The sequence below is a fragment of the Ruditapes philippinarum genome, unplaced genomic scaffold (genome assembly GCF_026571515.1).
Source record: "Ruditapes philippinarum isolate M1 unplaced genomic scaffold, ASM2657151v2 ctg1968_1_1_1_1, whole genome shotgun sequence".
NCBI classification, from domain to species: Eukaryota; Metazoa; Mollusca; class Bivalvia; order Venerida; family Veneridae; genus Ruditapes; species Ruditapes philippinarum.
In genome coordinates, this window is record NW_026851903.1 from 20,934 (window position 1) to 42,178 (window position 21,245).

General features: G+C 34.7%; 2 protein-coding genes across 3 annotated transcripts; both read right to left on the reverse strand.

Annotated features, from left to right (window-relative positions):
* Positions 1-626: 626 nt before the first annotated feature.
* LOC132742179 (type-2 histone deacetylase 1-like) lies at positions 627-6,795 on the reverse strand. Its single transcript, XM_060730508.1, has 2 exons — positions 6,019-6,795; positions 627-4,850 (listed from the first exon to the last, which is right to left on the reverse strand). Exons 1-2 carry the CDS (start codon positions 6,177-6,179, stop codon positions 3,536-3,538), a joined length of 1,476 nt encoding a protein of 491 aa, XP_060586491.1. The 5' UTR covers positions 6,180-6,795; the 3' UTR covers positions 627-3,535.
* Positions 6,796-10,857: 4,062 nt separating this feature from the next.
* On the reverse strand, positions 10,858-20,876 carry LOC132742190 (probable serine/threonine-protein kinase MARK-A). 2 transcript variants are annotated; one of them, XM_060730528.1, is made up of 2 exons: positions 19,988-20,876; positions 10,858-17,701 (listed from the first exon to the last, which is right to left on the reverse strand). In XM_060730528.1, exon 2 carries the CDS (start codon positions 14,521-14,523, stop codon positions 13,345-13,347), a length of 1,179 nt encoding a protein of 392 aa, XP_060586511.1. In that variant the 5' UTR covers positions 14,524-17,701; positions 19,988-20,876; the 3' UTR covers positions 10,858-13,344. The 2 variants fall into 2 exon arrangements, with proteins under 2 accessions (XP_060586511.1, XP_060586501.1); XM_060730518.1 differs by having other exon boundaries at positions 15,125-17,701.
* Between the last annotated feature and the right edge of the window lie 369 nt (positions 20,877-21,245).

Below are 21,245 nucleotides of genomic sequence, written 5' to 3' on the forward strand. Positions count from 1 at the left end.
TTAAAGAAATCGCTCACTCACGGAAGAGTAGATAGTTCTCCCAGTTATTTTTTTTTCAAGTTGGTCCCCACGCATGGGCGAGAAGAATATATATCCCTATTATATAATTATCGAAAAATCGCTCCGACCACCGTCAAGTAGAAAGAAGTCGTCACACCGACGCATGAGCGAGGATAGCTCTACTTGTTATATTATCAAGTAAGTCGAGCTTAAAGAAATAACGCCAAAGTACGTACGGGCACCAAAGAAGTATAGCTCTCTATGTTATATCATTATTTATGTCGAGCTTAAAAAATCACATCAAAGTACGGGCGACAAGAAAAGGATAGCTCTCCATGCTATACAAATGTACTAGTATTTAAGTTAATCGTAAAAAATTACGCCAAAGCACGGGCGGGAAGGATAGCACTTCCTATTATATTGTATATAAATATCTTAGTCAAACTAACAGAAATCAGGATATTGCTATGACATAGATTCATTTTCAAGCGTATTTGTATTTGTCTGGTAAACTGCAAAAAAGTCTCGTACTCTATCTGGATGTTATCGAGCGTGCCATTGTGATTTCCTTCCTTAAGCACGGACTTAATAAATTAAACTACGTGCCTTAAGTGATAACGCATTCATAATTATTTATGAAATATTTTATTTCACAATTTCTATATATAGCCAAAGTGACAACAAAAAAGAAATGTGCAAATTTGAACGATTAGATAAATATCACAGAAAATATACAAGATAATTAACATAAATTACCTTCCTTTATAATTTATCACCATCTGTATTATTAAGGGGAGGCTACCTTATTCAAATACTTTTAACAGATCAGCAGTGACTTTACTTAACGAGTATTCGAAATTTATCACACATAAACACAACCTGAATGTATATTCTAATAATCCAATATTAAAGGAACCCCAAAGAAGTTTTTTTTGACATGACGGGACTGGAAATATTTTTTTTCAAGATTAGCGGTCTAATATTTAACTTGATGTCGGTCTAGACCACTAACATGTGATCGTTCAGCCACTCTTTTTTTCCAGAATAATTATTTAAATTGTGAGAAATTGAAATTTTATAGTGCCAGAAATTGATAAGCGCTACAACGTTTTTCCCTAAAATCGTGCTAAGAAAAGACACAATACGATTTTCAACTTAATTCCGAGTATATATGTATATGTTTCTTAATTATCTTTTTTGTATGTCTTTCTGTTTAAAACTGCCCCATGCTGATGATCAATGTAAGAAAATAAATTTTTACATTTTCAGGCTTTTGTACTTAAGTGGAATTTCTTTAACATTTAGTAGGCCTATATTCATAATGAGACTATATGTGTTAAATTGAAACCATATACTAGCAGCAAGAATTAATTCATGGCACATATTGGTCAATGACTATGCACTCAATTTTTGATGTCAAGAAGGGAACAGTTTCCTGAGATGATAAAATGTCCATAGAAAAAATCACACTCCCTGATGATGAAAAGGTCGGACCTTGTGGTAAAACTAAACATTTATATAAAATGCATAACCAATAACAATTGCAGTGTTAATAGATAATACCTCTAAAGCATGTTAAACAATAATAACCGAAATATAGAGCACTTTTAAAGGCCCATTAATCACCACAAAAATGCCACTTTTATAATTTATCTAAAATTGTTTTTAGTGTACTGATACAAATTCAAAATGTTTTTTTATTATCCATACCTCTGAACCAAAAATAAAAAAATGTTCATTGCTATAGCATGTATGTATCTCGTAATACAGTGACAAACGCGATTCAGACCCCTTTACTTTCAAGAAATAAATGTTAAAATGTCATCTTATAATAATATTATGTCATAGTAATTGCGTAACCAAATGGAAAGCCATGATTGGACAATACAATGTTTACATGGAAACAAACAAAAAACTTTATATGGGCCTTGGTCATCCGGCACCTTAATTTGAGGAAGGACTTGTTAAACCAATGTTCTTTCCCCCCTCGCATTTAAGTTACGTTTTGAAACAGTATGATTTACTGGATTCTGAAAAATTACAACAGACGACAAATTTCAATACAAAATTAAATCTAAAATTGAAACAGAGTAACACTAAAATGTGCAAGAGTAACACTAAAATGTGCAAGTATTTTATATCATATTTACAAATTTACTTTTTTAACCCTTTTCATTCTGAGACAATTGTCGTGTCCTAAAATTGCTGTATACTCTTTCTGTTGTTTGTTGTTTTTTTTTTTTTTCAATTTAAGGCACATTGATTTTCAGAAATACTCTTTACAATAACAGATTACGATTATCAGGCTGAATGTGAAATAATTTTTTCATAAAAGTAGTGAAATGTAAACAAAATGGTATTTAAATTCCATACAAAGTGCCAAATTACAGTACATCTGTACTTAATTCCAAAATTTAGTTTAATGATGGATTTATATAATCAAAAACGTAAATAGGGTCTGCGTAAAACAAATACATAAAAGATAAATTCCGGTTCGTTTCGAATCAAATTACATACATGTACATATTTTTTTTTAAATACAATATGTGTTACTGTTTACATTAGTATGAAAAAAATACTCTATACTTATTGATTAAAGCACTATAAGCTAAAAATCCTGATCTTTTAAATTTCATAATTTCATGTATTTTTAATAACGAGTGTTTACATTATTTAAAAAAAATGTGCATTTATCAGTTGATGACGCAACCATGGAGAGAATAATTAATTTTCAAGCTATGTAAACAATACAGGCATAATGTGTTGTAATTTCAACAAAACGCTTTACAACACTTATCATAGAGACGATATTATTGATCAACGAGCGATAAAGAAAGTAAATATCATATCCCATTCGTCGATTATTCAAGATTTAACCAGCCGGCTGCACAAAAAGTAATTTGTCTGAACTATATAACTGTAAACAAAACATATTTTGCGACCCATACAAAGGATATACATAGAAAATGTAATGTTATAATAATTATGTATGTCCTTGAAGTTACAATAATATCAATCTATATTGAAAAGGAAAGGAATGTACTTTTTGTACAATGTAAAATAACATTAATAAAGATTTTTTTTACCCATAATGAACGAGCTTAGTTCCTTATTTTCTAACGACCAGAGGTATAGTCAATATTATTATCAACAATATTAACACTGTTTTAGAACTAAAACTAAAACTAAATTTGCGGCTGTTGACTGGTACTTTTTATACTTATACTGATTAAAATTACATTTTTCTTAACCAAAAATGAAATAAATAAAAAACAAATGATATTCATGAAAATTGTAAGATTGATATTTAGCTCGTATACACCTGGAATTTTACATTCTTGCCAGATGAAAGCTTTACATAAGATACCAATGTATGTGTGATGACAAATTTATATTTAAAAAGATCTCACCGTAAGTCTACTTTCTTAGAAAGTAGAACGAGTTGGAGCAACATTTGTTTTCTTTTATCTTTTTACAGCTTTAACTAATAATAATTCTTGTAATGTAATAGTCATTATATCACAGGTCACACAACTCATTCATCCTGATCGTCTGATGCAGATTCTAAGAGATTGTCCATCTGAGTTCTTATTTGGCGTCTCTGCGACAACAGTCCGCGCAATTCTGTCGCAACTTGTGTTAGTCGTCTGCCGAGGTCACGAACCTCCGCCAACTGCTCCTGTCGTCTGCGTTCGCGTTCTTCTTGGAATGAAGTCGGATCTTGGTGCCCTCTGTCAAGTTCTACTGAAAACACGTTCATAAGTCTGTCCAAACGTTGGCGACTTTCATTTAACCGTTCGCGAATTATCCCGAAAGAGCGCGGCTGAGATGGTCGCCGAATGGACGACGCTTTAAGAGTGAATCGACGTTGGGTCTCAGCAATGTCATTAAAAGATGAAGGCACTGTAGGTCTTAAATTATTGTTATTATCTGTATTTGTGGTTTGACTGTTAGTGGCACTGTTGGAATTATCATTGTTGTTGTTGTTGTTACTTTTGCTGCTGCTACTGTTGAGAGGTAGCAAGTTTGGTAACGTTGGTAGACGCCGGGGTGTTTGTGAAGGACGCGGAGTGATTGTTGAGGAGCGGGGTGTCGTCGGTGGGTGTGGAACATGTACTGTTTCCGTTGTTGCTTGCTCTACAACAGGATTTTGGTTTTCGTCTGCTGTAGAAACTAAATTACGCGTTGTTGATTGGCCATTCATTGTTCTTTTGTCTATTGTTCCATTGTTTTGTATTCTTGCGCGAGATGTAAGCCGATTAGTCAGACCTGTAGCCGAAATGTTTGACCGACGTTGGTGCGGAGAAGTATTTTGGCGGTGTCTGCTACGCGTTCTTGAGCGCGTTGTTGTTTGTCCATTGGCACGTTGACTGGTCCTGCTGTTTGTTTGTGCATTGTTGCTATTATTCAAGGATTGTGTTCCTAAAAGCTGCCTCTGGGCATTTGGTCTAGAATTAACTGATGTCTGCGATGATGGCGTAGATGATATTTGTGAAGAACCTGCGCGTGAGCGGCTCCTTGAATTAGACACCGGCGTTGGTGCAGGACTATTTGCAACAACCGGAAGTTCTGTTGATGACACACGAGTGTCTTCTGAATATTTCGTGTGTTGATGTGAAGATAGACCTTCAAGTGGGCCGTTCCATTTACATTTGTTCTTAGAACATTTTACTATTTTGGCATTTATTCTTTCATCTAATGCAGTGTTTCTAACATATAGTCCCTCGACGCTGCACACAGGACATAGGCTGCGGTTGATTGGATTTCCACTGGTAGACCAGACGAAAATACAAGAATAACAAAATGCATGTTTGTTTTGACACTGGCGAACATCTTTTAGGATTCGGTAGCTGAAAATAAATGCAAACAGATTCTGCTGACTTTTTCTTTACTTTATCATATAAAGATATTCGAAAATCCGCAAAGGAACCGTATACAAATTTTCATTAATATCAAATATCATATAGTGTGAAATCTTTTGTATTCGTGGGCATGAAATTTCGTGGTTTTATCAAAACTGGCATGTTCGTGGTTCTTAAGTTCGTGTACAATAACGTAAACTAAATGTTTTTTCTTTTTCTAGACAGACAAGTTGCCTAGAATTAAGCTATATTTATCATCATATGATATTTTTGTTGATATTGACTCTGTCACTGTCATTTGGCGAATTAGAAGATGGAAGAGTGTATCTCTTTGCATTAGCTCCAGCAAATGCGTAAATCAGATTACGAAAGAACTCCCTCAGACAGAATTCTACTGTTTATTTTAGAGGTACATGTATATCTTAATCACCACAATGGCCCTTTATTACATTTTCATTAGTTTTTGGTTATTTGAACCATTCATTTAAGATAGCAACACAAGATGGTACTTAATTGTTGTCATTCCCCTTCGTCATAATATTTGCTACATGTATTTATTTATAAGTTCAACAAATAAGGTTAACAGAGGTTTTTTTTATCGTTTTAAAGTTTATTATCAATAAAGGTCATATTACACCGGTCATATTTAAAACCCCGCTGAAAACTCTTCGAACCTCTCATTTGCAAGGCGGACACTCATCCACGTCGTTAACGGGTTAAAACCACATCAACATTTAAAGCTTGAACACTCCTTTCGCTGTTGTTGTACCTCTATTGCTATGCCAATCTTAAAATATCTTAGTTCCCCCTGTCGCCAACCTTGCCAGTTTGGGTATGGTTTGTAAGTATATAAAACATATGGATGTCGCCAAATGACATTGACATTGATTGCAAATTAAAAACTAATTGTTTAGTTTAATCTTAGCATATAAATTGCATGAAACAACCCACTTTTCTCTAAGTTAGTGCATACCACTTCTCAGCCGGGTCTTTCACATAGACGACCCTGATCTCAGCTATAAAACAAATAGGTAGGAAAATTATAACTGCATGAAATATCGTTCAACCAGCCATGGCTGGCCTGAAATACCGACCTCAATTAGGTATTAAACCCTTCATTGTAAGATTCCTAGGATAGAGTCAAAAAGTGATTTACCATAGTCTGCATTCTATTTCCTCCTTTTCTTCATCATTCAAACATACAAAGATATCTTCCGGATGCCCGCCTGGTTTTATTTTAGGCCCTGTATTTGCCGTAAAGGTCCGGAGCATGAGCTCCAACAGGGCAAACAACGGTTCAGCTTCGGTCCCCGACATTACTAATTGGCTAATATATTCCACCGAAGTTTTTCCGTCGTTGTTTTTCACAAAATAATTCAAAACACATTTCGACTCGATACACAGTCACGTTTACAATGCATATTGTTTAGAAATATCGAATCAATAAATGTGAGACAAAATATAGCCATTAAAAAATCCAGCTTATTACGTTAGTAAACTTTATTGTTGAAAAATCTTGTCAAGTACCGTGAAGCTGTAAATGTTAACTTTCTGTTCACTCATTAATGAAAACATGTAAGTTTACCAGCAATTTATATGTCCCGACTTAATTTTTGAATTTTTAATCAATTAAATGAACAGCGCCTCCGGTATTTTCACTAAACTTCTCACATGATTAGTTAGTCATACGACTATACCTATTCAAAAAGTGTCTTCATACGTCAGTAAGAAGACACTTAAATAATACACTTGAGGTATACGTGTCCTGCTTGTGCCATTTATAGACATGCTCCTATTGGCATGCTATATTTTTTCTACTGTCTCGCCCCGCCTTTCTGTATTTATTTATTAACATATTTAATCATTTTTTGTTTTATGTTCACGTTGAAAAAAATAAAACTATAGAAAATATTTGCATGGTCTTTCAGCTTTCGGCAGTGTAAGTCGTAGGTAAATTGGATTCGCGCGGAATTGTCGTGCACATATTTTAATCGGACAGAATTCACTTTCATAAATGTTTCTCTTTTATAAACCAGAAAGCCATTTTATGTTAAAATGGCTGCCTTCATCAGAGAGATTCAACATTGAAACCGTCTCTCAACATGTTCTGCGTCAATGTTATAACGTTTTGGTAAGTTTCGTTATTCACATGCTTAGCTTATCGCAATGTTTAGCTGTTTATGGCCGTTGATTTTTTTCTGTAGGCGAGGGGGGAGGGGAGACATTTCATGTCATGTTAATGTTGTTGTTTTTTTAATAGAATGTCAGACTAACAACTATTCGTATCGTCAATTTAAGATTTAAATCTTTTATTTAGCTCGACTATTCGAAAAAATAGGAAGAGCTATTGTAATTGTGAATTTTGACAGAACTATGGTCCTTTTTGAACTTACAATGTTCTACATTATTCAGGCTCTTGTTTTACTATAAAGCACTGAAAAAAACAGTCGAGCGCACTGGCTCTTGTTAATAGATAAGTGGCGAGATTTAGCATTCTTTTTCGAGGCGCGAAAAGTTTCATACGAGAATGCCAAATCTTTCTACTTTATCTATAAAATACAGTAAGGCAGGACAAGACTTTAAGAAAAAATTCTGCATGTCAATATGTGTCCTTTAAGTGGCCCAAGCAGGACATGTTTATTTCAACTGTACTAAATCAACGTGGAAAGTAACGGTTATTAAAAAGTTTCTTCTTACAGACGTAAGACATTTTTTAATAGCTCTGCTGAGGTTACAGTCGTATAATTATAGATAAAGTAGCAAGATTTTTCATTCTGGTATGAAACTTTTCGCGCCATTCATTGAATTTGTCTCATGCTTAACTTAAATCCTCGAGCGAATCAAAATATAAAAATCTTCGCGATGATTAACCTTATTTTCTGCATGTTTCTTTCGAGAACTGTAACTTTTTTACAGTACCAAAGACTAAAGTGAAAGTTCTTCAAAAAAGAATGTTAAATCTCGCTACTTATCTATTAACAAGAGCTAGTGAGCTCGACTATTCTTAGTGTTGGTAGTAAAACAAGAGCCTGAATAATGTAGAATATTCTAAGTACAAAGGGGCCATAGTTCTGTCAAAATTCATACTTACAAAAGCTCTCCCTTTTTTTCGAATAGTCAAGCTAAAACAAGAGATTTAGTCAAAATTAAATCGTAACAGGCAATATTTTAACTGCCTCAAACAGGACACCATAGAAACCGATGGAAAGTTGTAGCGAACTTGATAGTGCAACTCCTGAGTGAATTCAGTTCGGAGAGAAAGGATCAAATAAATTGGATGGCCATTTCCAGGGACAAAGTTACTGTTGATTTTAGCACTGACGAAACTAACAGGTGTTCGTTGGATGATACTAAAACTATATTCTTTTTTATATATCGTATATTGTATAAGCGCCGCAATGCGACGAAAACCAGGTTTTCAACGACCAATGTTGTGACAGCAATCAATAGGTCAAAATGCACTGAAGTTATTGAGTAGAAGCTGAAAATGATATTGTAAGGAAATAACTTTGACCTTACCCAAAACTGTCACACAGCAAGTTTGATGTCAAAAGGTCAAGGCAAACTCAAGATATTACGTGAAAACTGAATACATTAACCTTCATCATAAGCATCTGGGTAGCAACCCAAACCTGCCTCTTGATATAAGCTACCCATACATCAAGTTTGGTGTTAATAAGCCAAAGCAAACTCAAGTTATTGAGCGGAAACTGAATTTCCATTTTAAGTTACAATGACCTTGACCTTGACCACAGATACCTGAGTAGCAATCCCATGCTGCCTCTGATACACCAAGTTTTGTGTCAATAGGCCAAAGCAAACTAAAGTTATTGAGAGGGAACTGAATTTCTATTTTTAGTAACAATGACCTTATTCACAGACACCTTGGTTGCGATCCCAAGCTGCCTATTGATATAAGCTACATACACACCAAGTTTGGTGTCAATAGGCCAAAGCAAACTCAAGTTATTGAGCGGAAAGTGAATTTCTTTTTTAGTAACAATGACCTTGACCACTGATACTTGGGTAGCAATAAACGCCAAGATTGGTGTCAATAGCAAAGCAAACTCGAGATATTGAGCGGAAACTGAATTTCTTTTTTTAGCAACAGTGACCTTGACCTTGATCGCAGACACCTGGCTAGCAATCCCAAGTTGCCTGTTGATAAAAGTTATCCATACACCAAGTTTGGTGTCAATAAGCCAAAGCAAAGTCAAGTTTTTGAGCGGAAACTGAATTTCTATTTCTAGTAACAGTGACCTTGGCCTTGATCACAGACACCTGGGTAGCAATCCCAAGCTGCCTCTTGATAGAAGCTACCTACACATCAAGTTTTGTGTCAATAGGCCAAAGCAAACTTAAGTAATTGAGCGGAAACCAATACGTTGCCCGCATGCAAGCCCGCCCGTCAATTTTCGGCTTTACAATAACCCGGTTTTCGTTGAAAACCTGTTTAACAACATAAACATGACATTTACTGTCCCAGCTCCCCCTCCCAAAAAAAATCATCGGCGACATACAGCTGAACATTGCGTTAAGCTAAGCATGTGATTAAGGAAACTATCCAAATTAAAGGACCAAAACGTTATTATTATAACATTGACGTAAAACAAAGACAGTTTCAAAGTTGAATGACAATCGAATTTCGTTAATAAGACTTAATTTTGAATGCAGCCATTTTCACATAGTTCATCGTGAATGAAAGTGAATTATGTCCGATTGAAATAGGTACACGAAAATTCCGTTCGAATACAATTTACTTATACCACTTTTCACTGCCCAAAGCTTAAAGGTCGTGCAAATATTTTCTATAGTTTTATATTTTCAACGTGAACACACATTTAATTTCAATAAGATCTACTTATAATAAAATGCGTTTATTAAATTATCTGTTCTTTACACTTTAATGTGACCACTAGAGTGATAACAACGTTTTTCCATATTTGGGCAGTGTGACCTAGTTTTTGACCCTAGGTGACCCATAGTCGAAGTTAACCTAGCAATCATCAAAACAAACTTTCAGACCAATATCAAGAATATTTTCATCAAACAGTAGCCACTAGAGTGTTAACAAGATTTCTTTTATTTTAAGCTTCTGTCCATGATGACCTATGTTCAAATACATAGAAGCAATTAACTACACAAGCATCTTGACTAAGTTTCATGACAATTGAGTCAAAATTGTGACCACTAGTGTTAACAAGGTTTTTTCTTCATATTTGGGCAGTGTGACCTAGATTTTGACCCCAGGTGACCCATATTCGAACTTGACCTAGAAATCATCAAAACAAACTTTCAGACAAATTTCCAGGATATTTGAATCAAAACAGAAGCTATTACATGTATAGAGTACATGTATATAGAGTTTAAACAAGAATTTTTTATTTTTAGTTCCTGTGACCTAGTTATTCATCCTCGATGACCCGTGTTCGTTCTTATTTGAGCAATTACCTAGACAAGCATTTTGACGAAGTTTGGTGATGATTGAGGCAGCAATGTGACCACTAAAGTGTTAACGAACAAATGTGGATGGACGACAAACGATGGACTTTGGATATTCAACGATCCTAAAAGCTCAGTCTGAGCTAGCTCAGGTGAGCTAAAATGATCTCGTATGATCTTAGATGCTACCGAGTGGCACGTACCATTAATTTTCTTAAGCACGAACTTTACAAATGACACTCCGAGTCTTAAGTGATAACACTTTCATAATCGTTTATGAAATAGTTTATTTCACAATTTCTATATATAGCCAAAGTGACAACAAAAAAGAAATGTGCAAATTTGAACGATTAGATAAATATCACAGAAAATATACAAGAAAATGAACAAAAATTACCCCCTTTATAATTTATCACCATCTGTATTATAAAGGGAGGCTACTATTTTCAAATACTATCAGCAGTGACTTTACTTAACGAGTATTCGATATTTATCACACACAAACAAAACCTGAATGTCTATCCTAATAAACCAATATTAAGGTTTTTTTGGGTTTTTTTACATGACGGGACTGGATTTTTTTTAATTTTAATGTTTAACTTGATGAAGGTCTAAACCAATAACATGTGCTCAAAAATTCAAATCCTTCATTCACTTTTTCTTTCCAGAATAATTATTTTAATAGTGACAGATCTAATTTTAATAGTGCCCGAAATTGATAAGCGTTTCAACGCTTTCCTAAGAATATTTTCAACTTAATTCCGAGTAAAAATTTCTTAATTATCGTTTGCATGTCTTTCTGTTTAAACTGTCCCAGATGATCGATGTAAAAAAAATTAATTTTTCCATTTTTAGGCGTTTGTACTTTAGTGGAATTTCTTGAATATGTGGTAGGCCTATATTTTATGAGACTAAATGTGTTAAATTGAAACCATATACTAGCAGCAAGAATTAACTCGTCAATAACTATGCATGTCAAGAAGGAAACAGTTTCCTGAGATGATAAAATGTCTATAGAAATAATCACACTCCCTGATGATGAAAAGGTCGGACCTTGTGGTAAAACTAAACATTTATATATAATGCATAACCAATAACAATTGCAGTGTTAATAGATAATACCTCTAAAGCATGTTAAACAATAATAACCGAAATATAGAGCACTTCTAAAGGCCCATTAATCACCACAAAAAAATGCCACTTTTAAAATTTATCTAAAATTGTTTTTAGTCCACTGTTATAATTTCAAAATGGTTTTTATTATCCACACCATTCAAAAATAAAAAAAAATTCATTGCTATAGCAGGTATGTATCTCGTAATGCAGTGACAAACGCGGTTCAGACCCCTTTAATTTCAAGAAATAAATGTTAAAATGTCATCTTATAATAATATTATGTCATAGTTATTGCGTAACCAAATGGAAAGCCATGATTGGACAATAAAATGTTTATACATGAAAATAAACAAAAAACATTTGTAAAAAAAAACCAAGGTCTTCCGGCACCTTAATTTGAGAATGGTCTTGTAAAACCAATGTTGTCCATTCCCCCCCCCCCCCCCACACACACACACACACACTTGCATTAATTTAATTTACGTTTTGAAACAGTATGATTTTCTTACATCTGAAAAATTACAACAGACGACAACTTTAATCTAAAACTGAAACAGAGTAATACTAAAATGTGCAAGTATTTTATATCATATTTACAAATTTACTTTTTTAACCCTTTTCATTCTGAGAAAATTGTCGTGTCCTAAAATTGCCGTATACTCTTTCGGTTTTTCTTCAATTTAAGGCACATTAATTTTCAAAAGTACACTTTTCAATAACAGATTTAGAACATGTTTTACGATTATCACGCTGAATGTGAAATAATTTGTTCATAAAAGTAGTGAAATGTAAACAAAATCGTATTTTGAATTTCATACAAAGTAAATTCCAAAATTTAGTTTAATGATGGTTTTATATAATCAAAAATGTAAATAGGGTCTGCGTTAAACATATACATAAAAATAAATCCCAGTTCGTGTCGGATCAAATTACATACATGTACATATTATTTAAATACAATATGTGTTACTGTTTACATTAGTATGAAAAAAATACTCTTTACTTATTGATTAATGCACTGTACGCTTAAAACTCTAATCTATTAAATTTCATGTATTTTTAATAACGAGTGTTTACATTATTCAAAAAACAGTTGATGACGCAACCAGGGAGAGAATAATTAATTTTCAAGCTATGTAAACATTAAAGACATATTATGTTGTAATATCAACAAAACACTTTACAACGCTTATCATACAAACGATATTATTGATCAAAGAGCGATAAAGAAAGTAAATATTATATCCAATTCGTCGATAATTCAAGAGATTAAAATTATCTTTTAACTAGCCGGCTGCACAAACTGAACTATATAACTGTAAACAAAACATATTTTAGCGACCCATACAAAGGGTATACATAGAAAATGTAATATTATAATATGTATGTCCTCGAAATTACAATAATATCAATCTAAATTGAATAGCAAAGGAATGTACTTTTTGTACATTGTTTCAAAATAACATCAATAAAGATTTGTACCCATAATGAACGAACTTAGTTCCTAATTTTCTGACGACCAGAGGTACAGTCAATATTATTATCAACAATAATAACAATGTTTTAGAAACTAAATTTGCGCCTGTTTATACTTGCACTGATCAAAATTACATTTTTTCTTAACCAAAAATGAAATAAAAAAACAAATGATATTCATGAAAATAGTAAGATTGATATTTAGCTCCTATACATCTGGAATTTTACATTCTTGCCAGATGAAAGCTTTACATAAGATACCAATGTATGTGTGATGACAAATTTATATTTCTAACTCGTAAGGAAAAAGATCTCTTAAAGAAATTAAACCGTAAGTTTACTTTCTTGAAAGTAGAACGAGTTGGAACAACATAAAATTTTGTTTTCTTTTATCTGTTTACAGCTTTCACAAATAATAATTCTTGTCATGTAACACAGGTCACACAACTCATTCATCCTGATCGTCTGATGCAGATTCTAAAAGATTGTCCATCTGAGTTCTTATTTGGCGTCTCTGCGACAAAAGGCCGCGCAATTCTGTCGCAACTTGTGTTAGTCGTCTGCCGAGGTCACGAACTTCCGCCAACTGCTCCTGTCGTCTGCGTTCACGTTCTTCTTGGAATGAAGTCAGATCTTGGCGCCCTCTGTCAAGTTCTACTGAAAACACGTTCATAAGCATGTCCAAACGTTGGCGACTTTCATTTAACCGTTCGCGAAATATCCCGAAAGAGCGCGGCTGCGATGGTCTTCGAATGGACGCTTCAAGAGTGAATCTGCGTGGGGTGTCAGCAGTATCGAATAAAGTTGAAGGCACTGTAGGTCTTACATTATTGTTGTTATCTGTATTTGTGGTTTGACTGACAGTGACACTGTTGGAATTACTATTGTCATTGTTACTGTTGTTGTTGCTGCTGCTGCTGCTGCTGCTGCTGCTACTGCTACTGTTGAGAGGTAGCAAGTTTGGTAACGTTGGTAGACGCCGGGGTGTTTGTGAAGGACGCGGAGTGATTGTTGACGAGCGGGGTGTCGTCGGTGGGTGTGGAACATGAACTGTTTCCGTTGTTGCTTGCTCTACAACAGGATTTTGGTTTTCGTCTGCTGTAGAAACTATATTACGCGTTGTTGATTGACCAGTCACTGTTCTCTTGTCTATTGTTCCATTGTTTTGTATTCTTGCGCGAGATGTAAGCCGATTAGTTAGACCTGTAGCCGAAATATTTGACCGACGTTGAGGCGACGAAGTATTTTGGCTACTGCGGTGTCTGCTGCGCGTTCTTGAGCGTGTTGTTGTTTGTCCATTGGCACGCTGACTGGTTCTTCTGTTTGTTTGTGTATTGTTGCTATTATTCAAGGATTGTGTGCCTAAAGGATGCCGCTGGGTATTTGGTCTAGAATTAACTGATGTCTGCGATGATGGAGTAGATGACATTTGTGAGGAGCCTGTGCGTGAGCGGCTCCGTGAAGTAGACACCGGCGTTGGCGCCGGACTATTTGCAACAACCGGAAGTTCTGTTATTTTTTCGTCTGCAGTATTTATTGTTGATGACACACGTGTGTCTTCTGAATATAGCATGTGTTGATGTGAAGCTAGACCTTCAAGTGGGCCCTTCCATTTACATTTGTTCATGGAACATTTTACTACTTTGGCGTTTATTCTTTCGTCCAATGCATTGTTTCTAACATATAGTCCCTCAACCCTGCACACAGGGCATCTGCTGTGGTTGACTGGATTTCCACTGGTAGACTTGCACTGATCAAAATTATAGTTTTTCTTAACCAAAAATAAAATAAAAACAAGAGCTGTCACAGGAGACAGCGAAGCTCGACTAATAAAATACTGGACGCAGTAAGGAGGACAAAAATATGAAAGAAAAATCAATTATGTATAATTATGTATCAAGTTATAGTAAAAAAATAACATTTGTTAACATAAATACCAAGATCAAGGGGAATAATTCTAGAAATAGTCATGCTAGAGTTATGGACCTTGCCACACAACATTTGTGTAATGATAAGAAATATATATTTGAAGTTTGAAGAAGATACCTTAAAAAATAAAGAAGTTATTATATTTCTTAAAGAAAACCTAAGTTCAAAGAGAGATAAATCTGTAAATATTGCTTCAAGAGTTATGAACATTGTCACATAAAACGTAATTGATGATAAGGAATGAGTATTTGAAGTTTGAGGTAGATACCTTTAAAAATAAAAAAAGTTAAAATAAAAAATAACATTTTTCTAGTAAATAAATCTAAGTTTATGGGGAGATAATTCTTGCAATATTGGTGCTAGAGTTATGAACCTTGTCACATAAGATGTGGATTATGATAACGTAAATATATTTGAAGTATGAAGTTGATCCCTTTAGAAATAAATAAGTTACAGTCAAAAATAATATTTTTTATGGAAAATTCTAAGTTCAAAGGGAGATAAATCTGAAAGTATTGGTGCTAGAGTTATGAACCTTGTCACATAAGATGGGGATGATGATAACATAAATATATTTGAAGTATGAGGTTGATCCCTTTAGAAATAAAGGGATCAGTAGGAAATAGTATTTTTTGAGGAAAATTCTAAGTTCAAGGGGAGATAAATCTGAAAATATTGGTGCTAGAGTTATGAACCTTGTCACATAAGATGGGGATGATGATAACGTAAATATATTTGAAGTATGAGGTTGATCCCTTAAGAAATAAAGAAGAAACAGTAAGAAATAGTATTTTTTTGAGGAAAATTCTAAGTTCAAGGGGAGATAAATCTGAAAATATTGGTGCTAGAGTTATGAACCTTGTCACATAAGATGGGGATGATGATAATGTACATATATTTGAAGTATGAGGTTGATCCCTTAAGAAATAAAGAAGTATCAGTAAAAAATAGTATTTTTTAAGGAAAATTCTAAGTTCAAGGGGAGATAAATCTGACAATATTGGTGCTAGAGTTATGAACCTTGTCACATAAGATGTGGTTGATGATAAGGAACATATATTTGAAGTTTGAAGTTGATACCTTAAGAAATGACAAAGTTATAGTGAAAAATATTTTACTGCACCAAAACTTTAATCTAAAATCTGGACGCGGACGCGGACGCCGACGCCGACGCCGACGCCGGGGCGAGTAGGACAGCTCTCCATATACTTCGTATAGTCGAGCTAACAAATGTTATTCATGAAAATAGTAAGATTGATATTCAACTCCTATACACCTAGAATTTTACATTCTTGCCAGATGAAAGCTTCACATAAGATACCAATGTATGTGTGATGACAAATTTATATTTCTATCTGGTAAGGAAAAATATCTCTTCAAGAAAGTTATACCGTAAGTCTACTTTCTGGAAAAGTAGAACGAGTTGGAACAACATTTGTTTTCTTTTTATCTTTTTACAGCTTTTACAAATAATAATTCTTGTCATGTAACACAGTCATTATATCACAGGTCACACAGCTCATTCATCCTGATCGTCTGATGCAGATTCTAAAAGATTGTCCATCTGAGTTCTTATTTGGCGTCTCTGCGACAAAAGGCCGCGCAATTCTGTCGCAACTTGTGTTAGTCGTCTGCCGAGGTCACGAACTTCCGCCAACTGCTCCTGTCGTCTGCGTTCACGTTCTTCTTGGAATGAAGTCAGATCTTGGCGCCCTCTGTCAAGTTCTACTGAAAACACGTTCATAAGCATGTCCAAACGTTGGCGACTTTCATTTAACCGTTCGCGAATTATCCCGAAAGAGCGCGGCTGAGATGGTCGCCGAATGGACGCTTCAAGAGTGAATCTGCGTGGGGTGTCAGCAGTATCGTATAAAGTTGAAGGCACTGTAGGTCTTACATTATTGTTATTATCTGTATTTGTGGTTTGACTGTTAGTGGCACTGTTGGAATTACTATTGTTGTTGTTACTGTTGTTGCTGCTGCTGCTGCTGCTGCTGCTACTGTTGAGAGGTAGCAAGTTTGGTAACGTTGGTAGACGCCGGGGTGTTTGTGAAGGACGCGGAGTGATTGTTGACGAGCGGGGTGTCGTCGGTGGGTGTGGAACATGAACTGTTTCCGTTGTTGCTTGCTCTACAACAGGATTTTGGTTTTCGTCTGCTGTAGAAACTATATTACGCGTTGTTGATTGACCAGTCACTGTTCTCTTGTCTATTGTTCCATCGTTTTGTATTCTGGCGCGAGATGTAAGCCGATTAGTTAGACCTGTAGCCGAAATATTTGACCGACGTTGAGGCGACGAAGTATTTTGGCTACTGCGGTGTCTGCTGCGCGTTCTTGAGCGTGTTGTTGTTTGTCCATTGGCACGCTGACTGGTTCTGCTGTTTGTTTGTGTATTGTTGCTATTATTCAAGGATTGTGTGCCTAAAGGCTGCCGCTGGGTATTTGGTCTAGAATTAACTGATGTCTGTGATGATGGAGTAGATGAAATTTGTGAAGAACCTGCGCGTGAGCGGCTCCGTGAAGTAGACGACGGCGTTGGCGCCGGACTATTTGCAACAACCGGAAGTTCTGTCTTTTTCTCGTCTGTGGTATTTATTGTTGATGACACACGTGTGTCTTCTGAATATAGCGTGTGTTGATGTGAAGCTAGACCTTCAAGTGGGCCCTTCCATTTACATTTGTTCATAGAACATTTTACTATTTTGGCGTTTATTCTTTCGTCCAATGCATTGTTTCTAACATATAGTCCCTCAACCCTGCACACAGGGCATCTGCTGTGGTTGATTGGATTTCCACTGGTAGACCAGACGAAAATACAAGAATAACAAAATGCATGTTTGTTTTGACACTCGCGAACATCTTTTAGGATTTGGTAGCTGAAAATAAATGCAAATAGATCTTATAAAATTCGATATTTTGTGGATTGTGTTATAACTATATTTTTAGTTTTCTGAGATCTTTCTTCTTTACGATACCATATACAGATATTTGAAAATCCACAAAGGAACCGTATACAAAATTTCATAAACATCAAAAATCATAAACAAGTATAAAATTTTGCAAGGTAACATACAATGTAAAGACTCCTTCGTGTTTTAAATTTTACTGGGTAACCATGACTAAAGCGAAATAAGATACTGATAATGATATACCCGTATTTCAGATTAAAACTTTGCTATAAACACAAAAATTTTGCTTAGACATTTATATTCATACGGTTATTAATGCAATACCTTTAACCATTTTGGATTGTTGATATTTTCGTTCGAGATTTGAACACTTTATAGTTTATACTGAGTGTTTGAATAAAGCTATATTTATCATTTAACAAATACGTTCATAATTATGATATTTTTGGTTGATATCGACTCCGCCACTGTCATTTGGCGAATTTAAAGATGGAAGAGTGTATTTCTTTGCATTAATTTGCAAATGCGTAAATAAGATTGGAAAGAACTCCCTTAGAGAGAATTTAACCGTAATCTTACTCAACCGCAGAGGCTCTCATTACATTTTCATTAGTTTTTGATTATTGATGAACCATCATTTTAGTTAACAGCACGGATAAATACTTAATTGAAGTCAGTGGTAGCAAAAATTCCTCTTCTTCATAATATTGCTACAGTATTTATAAGATCAACGAATAAGGTTTACATTTTTTATCATTTTAAAGTTTTAATTCCCAATAAACGTCATATTACGTCAAAGTTTTGAATCGGTCATATTTAAAAACCCGCAAATGAAAATCCATTGCCGTCTGTAAAGATTTAATCCTGTAGATTAAGGAATATCTAACACGATTAGGCTATGTACAGATTTTATATATGAATGAAATAGGACAAAAATCTCAAGCCAGGCTTGCCTTCATAGAAATCTAATAATATATATATATAAAAGTACTTGTTACCTACTCGGATTTGACTTCTAGGGTATTTTTTCCGAAACTAGACAGAGAAGACGCTCGGACACCCTCTTATTATTACTGAGCTTCATTTTGTTTTTGTGAAGGGATTAAAATAAAATCCACTAACCAACCAAAACAAAACTCCACTGCTACAAAACCCCACTACTTATCAAAGATTGCCAACGCTGAAACTTTGTAACTATGTACATGTATATAGTGTTTTTACATTGTACACGTTTTGGTGTATATTGATTAAAAATAATGTTAGTTTCAAACTCTGAATACGTGTTAATTTAAGCATTTACTTTGTTAACATAACATAACATAACATAACATAACATAACATAACATAACATAACATAACATAACATAACATATCATAACATACATAACATAACATAACATATTCCTTATTTGGCATAAAATGACAATGCACATTTATAGCCAATACAATTAACAATCATGTAATTGAAGAACATGATTTTAATAATTTTAAATTCCCTTAACAAATTTGGGAATTTTAAAGGGTTAAACCCTAAAGTAATAAAATATTCCTGTCTGGAAATTTAAGACAGTATATAAAAAAGTCTTGTTTGAGGAAAAACCCTTTATCGACCTGGTGAAAAAGAGGGTTAAAACCCCCTTTTTCCCTGTTAAAAAATTAGCGGGATAAAAATGTTCGTATATGAGCTATTTGTGCTTATTACAATACTCGAAGGAGAGTAAGAATATCGCCAAATGACAGTTGTAGCGTCAGTGACAAAACCAACATACAGGGTTTGCGACCAGCATGGATCCAGATCTGCGCAGTCTGATCAGGATCCATGATGTTCGCTTACCAACTCTATTACAAGTAGAGAAACTGATAGCGAACAGCATGGATCCTGATCAGACTGCGCGGGTGCGCAGTCTGGTCTGGATCCATGCTGGTCGCAAACCCATTATGTTGGTTTTGTCGTGACGCGGCTCATTTGTAGCGTCAGTGAAGCTCATACTAGAAAGCAACAGTGTTGCCAGACATTGCCGCAAATATAAACTAACGTTTTAGTTTAATCTTTGCATATAAATTGCATGAAACAACACACTTTTTATCTATATTAGTGCATATGCCACTTCTTAGCTTAACAAATCAGTAAGAATTATAATAACTACATGAAATATCGCTCAGTCAGTCGTGGCTAGCCGGAAATACCGATGCCAAATAGGTATTGAGCCCTTCAATGTCGATTCCTAGGTTACAGCCAAAAAAGTGATTTACCATATTGCGCATTCTATTTCCTCCTTTTCTTCATCATTCAAATTTACAAAGATGTCTTCCGGGTGCCCGCCTGGTTTTATTTTAGGCCCTGTATTTGCCGTAAAGGTCCGGAGCATAAGCTCCAACAGGGCAAACAACGGTTCAGCTTCGGTCCCCGACATTACAAATCGTCTAATATATTCCTCGGAAGTTCGTCCGTCGTTGTTTTTCACAAAAGAATTCAATAAACATTTGCATTCATTACACGGTCACGTTTTTTCATTACACAGTCACGTTTTCAATACATACTGTTTAGAAATAACTGATCAATAAATGTGAGACAAAATCCAGCTTATTACGTTAGTTAACTTTATTGTTCCCCTACTTCACTTGAAAAATCGTGTCAAGTACAGTTAAGCTGTAAATGTTAACATTCCGTTCACTCACAAATGTATACATGTAAGTAAGCAATATTGATATGTCCGGACTATCAATATTTAATTATAAATCGATTAAATGATCAGCGCCTCCGGTATGTTCACTAAACTTCTCACATGATTAGTTATGTCTATTGCTATAGTATCATTATGTTGGTAAATGTCATCATATAACGAGCACGTGATTATACTCGTGCAAAACAGATTTCATTTAAAGCTCTTCTGAGTATCCATTTACGGCTTAATCCTTTTCTATTAAATGCACCTATCTTGTCACGGTTAATACAGTGCTTTCTAACTCCAATCTACATTTAAGCCAATAATCATTTGAAATGTTTGCACCCGAAATACGTGACTCAACTACAAGAAGTGGCACAAATTGTCAAAATATCGGTTTGTTATTTAATGTCCTTCAACAATATATTTTCCACCATGTTGGTTTGGAAGATCAATAATGTAGACATTTACCTGATCGGGTTTTAAAAAACGGGTTAAAATGATATGTCAAAGTTTTTTCCCCCTATTAAATTTGGGTATTGGAAAAATTTCCCGGCCCCCGTCCCTTTTGTTTTCTACTTACAGGGAAGTTTAAATCTCTCTTTTTAGTTTTTTCCCTTACAAATGTACCAAATTTTTTTTTGACGTAGTGATCTCCCCTTCCCTTTAAACTTAAGGTCTTTTAGCGTTTCCCCTTTTTTATACTTTACATGACGTGCCGCATCAGATGAAACACAAAAATGTTAAAGAGCGGCTTATAAAGTTTTGGAAGCCAGAACTACCCTCCATTCTGAACAAGACAGTAATTTGAGTAAGTACATGCAATTATCTTTAATTATCTTGTT